The sequence below is a fragment of the Cyprinodon variegatus genome, unplaced genomic scaffold, assembly GCF_000732505.1.
Source record: "Cyprinodon variegatus isolate N-32 unplaced genomic scaffold, C_variegatus-1.0 Scaffold834, whole genome shotgun sequence".
In the NCBI taxonomy this organism is placed as follows: Eukaryota; Metazoa; Chordata; class Actinopteri; order Cyprinodontiformes; family Cyprinodontidae; genus Cyprinodon; species Cyprinodon variegatus.
In genome coordinates this window covers 275370-278852 of record NW_015151287.1, presented here as the reverse complement: position 1 = coordinate 278852, position 3483 = coordinate 275370, and the positions used below count along the sequence as shown (strand labels likewise).

At 51.6% G+C, this 3483-nt stretch overlaps 1 protein-coding gene across 1 annotated transcript in view; it reads right to left on the bottom strand.

Moving 5' to 3' along the window:
- Window positions 1-1327: 1327 nt before the first annotated feature.
- Window positions 1328-3483, bottom strand: part of pgap1 (post-GPI attachment to proteins 1) — a 10941-nt gene continuing 8785 nt past the window's right edge. The window contains exons 15-22 of the mRNA XM_015397030.1: window positions 3379-3452; window positions 3250-3301; window positions 3107-3173; window positions 2930-3035; window positions 2574-2612; window positions 2308-2492; window positions 2010-2234; window positions 1328-1937 (exon numbers count right to left, since the gene is read on the bottom strand). Coding sequence (XP_015252516.1) covers window positions 1748-1937; window positions 2010-2234; window positions 2308-2492; window positions 2574-2612; window positions 2930-3035; window positions 3107-3173; window positions 3250-3301; window positions 3379-3452 — 938 coding nt within the window. The 3' untranslated portion in view covers window positions 1328-1747. The remainder of the gene's footprint in view (window positions 1938-2009; window positions 2235-2307; window positions 2493-2573; window positions 2613-2929; window positions 3036-3106; window positions 3174-3249; window positions 3302-3378; window positions 3453-3483) is intronic.

Sequence of the window (3483 nt, the reverse complement as noted above, 5' to 3'; positions counted from 1 at the left end):
GGTTCTGCAGGCAGTGAATGAGGTTCTGCAGGCAGTGAATGAGGTTCTACATGCAGTAAATGAGGTTCTGCAGGCAGTGAATGAGGTTCGACATGCAGTGAATGAGGTTCTACAGGCAGTGAATGAGGTTCTACATGCAGTAAATGAGGTTCTGCAGGCAGTAAATGAGGTTCTACATGCAGTAAATGAGGTTCTGCAGGCAGTGAATGACGTTCTACATGCAGTAAATGAGGTTCTGCAAGCAGTGAATGAGGTTCTACATGCAGTATATGAGGTTCTACAGGCAGTGAATGAGGTTCTACAGGCAGTGAATGAGGTTCTGCAGGCAGTAAATGAGGTTCTGCATGCAGTGAATGAGGTTCTGCATGCAGTGAATGAGGTTCTGCATGCAGTGAATGAGGTTCTACAGGTAGTGAATGAGGTTCTACAGGTAGTGAATGAGGTTCTACATGCAGTAAATGAGGTTCTGCAGGCAGTAAATGAGGTTCTGCAGGCAGTAAATGAGGTTCTACAGGCAGTGAATGAGGTTCTACGGGCAGTGAATGAGGTTCTACGGGCAGTGAATGAGGTTCTACAGGCATTTAATGAGGTTCTACAGGCAGTGAATGAGGTTCTACAGGCAGTGAATGAGGTTCTACAGGCAGTGAATGAGGTTCTACATGCAGTGAATGAGGTTCTGCAGGCAGTGAATGAGGTTCTACATGCAGTAAATGAGGTTCTACAGGCAGTGAATGAGGTTCTACAGGCAGTGAATGAGGTTCTACAGGCAGTGAATTAGGTTCTACATGCAGTGAATGAGGTTCTACAGGCAGTGAATGAGGTTCTACAGGCAGTGAATTAGGTTCTACATGCAGTGAATGAGGTTCTGCATGCAGTGAATGAGGTTCTACAGGCAGTGAATGAGGTTCTACATGCAGTAAATGAGGTTCTGCAGGCAGTGAATGAGGTTCTACATGCAGTAAATGAGGTTCTACAGGCAGTGAATGAGGTTTTACAGGCAGTGAATGAGGTTCTACAGGCAGTGAATGAGGTTCTACACGCAGTGAATGAGGTTCTACACGCAGTGAATGAGGTTCTACACGCAGTGAATGAGGTTCTACACGCAGTGAATGAGGTTCTACACGCAGTAAATGAGGTTCTGCATGCAGTGAATGAGGTTCTACAGGCAGTGAATGAGGTTCTACAGGCAGTGAATGAGGTTCTACAGGCATTTAATGAGGTTCTACAGGCAGTGAATGAGGTTCTACATGCAGTGAATGAGGTTCTACATGCAGTAAACGAGGTTCTACATGCAGTAAAAGAGGTTCTACGTGTAGTAAATGAGGTTCTGAAGGCAGTGAATGAGGTTCTACAGGCAGTAAATGAGGTTCTACAGGCAGTGAATGAGGTTCTACATGCAGTGAATGAGGTTCTACAGGCAGTGAATGAGGTTCTACAGGCAGTGAATGAGGTTCTACAGGCAGTGAATGAGGTTCTACATGCAGTAAATGAGGTTCTACAGGCAGTAAATGAGGTTCTACAGGCAGTGAATGAGGTTCTACATGCAGTAAATGAGGTTCTACAGGCAGTAAATGAGGTTCTACAGGCAGTGAATGAGGGTCTACATGCAGTGAATGAGGTTCTACAGGCAGTGAATGAGGTTCTACATGCAGTGAATGAGGTTCTACAGGCAGTGAATGAGGTTCTACATGCAGTGAATGAGGTTCTACATGCAGTGAATGAGGTTCTACAGGCAGTGAATGAGGTTCTACAGGCAGTAAATGAGGTTCTGCATGCAGTGAATGAGGTTCTGCAGTGGTACCCGGTACAGGTGGAGCAGACAGGAGGTGAAGATGGCCAGAGCTCCACAGAACATCCAGGCTGCAGCATACAGACAGACACCCAGGAGGAACTGGGTCTGCAGACTCAGCGTTCCACTGGTTCTGGAGACAGACGGTCTGCAGGAACACAGCAGGGAGGAGTCAGAAATGAGGACAGACCAGCGGCGGGGTCCGATTGTTCTGCGCTACCTGTGCAAAGGAGCCAGAAACAGGGAGACGAGGCGGATGAGGAGGCGGAGCAGAGCGCTGCCCCAGAACGCCACAGCTGCTCCCAGAACATACAACAGAGGAGAAAGGAGGTGGGGCCACTCCTCGTGTGACTCCGCCCCTTCAACCCCATCAGGGAAGGTGGGGGGGAGAGTGTCCTCTGGGGGGAGACCGAGGACGGATGAGACGTCCTGAAGGCAGCTACAGCTGAGAGAACCACAGAACCATTAGGTGACCCAGGTGAGGGTGAGGGGGAACGGAGGGCGGAGCCAGAGCTCACCTGAGGAGAACATGCAGCAGGTAGACAGGAAGGAGAACCTGATGAGGCTGCAGGCCTGCGCTCACCACCTGCATCATGTCTGCTGCTCCGCCCGACCTCAGGATGGAGCACAGCTGCCCCCTGCAGGCCAGCAGGAGAGTGACAGCGGTGTAGACCGGAACCATGGGACCACAGAACCTCAGCACCTGAAACAGAACCGATCCAGTTCTGGTTCAGATCAGCAAACCCAACAAGAAGTTCTGAAAGGATGAAGGAACGTGGCCTACCTGTCCCAGAACCTTGGGGAAGGAGGTTCTGATCGACACCTGAGGCAGGAAAGAGGATATTCACTCATTGGTCAACAACCTTCATCGCAACTACAACCATCATCAGAACGGTTCTGGTAGAACCTTGAGGTTCTGGTGGTGGGACCCAATCAGTCTCTGGATCTGTCAGAGCTCAGGAGGTGAGCTGTCCGATGGAAGACTGAGCTGAAGGAAAAGTTTAGTCACGTTGAATAAACCGCTGAACCTGAATCACCGGGCGGAGGAGGAACGCCACCGCAATGCCTGGTGGTTCGGTTCTGCTGATCCGTTCTGATGAGGTTCTGGTAGGTGAGTTGGACCTGGAGGTCCTGGAGTACCTTATACTGGCAGTTGGGGGCGGTGTGCAGCTGCAGCAGGACAGTAGAGGCGTTTCCAGGGCCACTGGTGTGAAGCATCCCTGAGATCTCCGAGGCCGACGGCACACTGGCACACAGAACCAACCGGGTCAAACCAGAACCTCAGAACTTTCCAACGGGCTGAAATACGAAGGTCACCTGGCTGTGGTGAAGGAGTCCTCTCGGAACCAAGGAACCCGTAGGCGGTAGACGCTGGGGAGTCGGTCTGCGCACACAAAAGCAGAACATAGGTGGAACCGAGAGGGCGGGATGCAGACCCAGACACGCCCAGCGCCGCCTACCTGCGTTCCCACGGCAACTGCTCACCACGCTGATCCGGAAGGCCTGGTACACCTGAGGACACAGAGGCGTTTAAGTGCTGCTGGCAGCGTAGGACACGACGGTTCTGGTCCCAGCGAGGTCGGGGTTACCTGGTGGAAGTGGAGCAGCTGGACCTGGTGCAGGAGTCCTGAGGAATTCACCGTCACCTCGCCCACAGAGAACCCTGGAGAACCGCCCACAGAATGTTATCATCA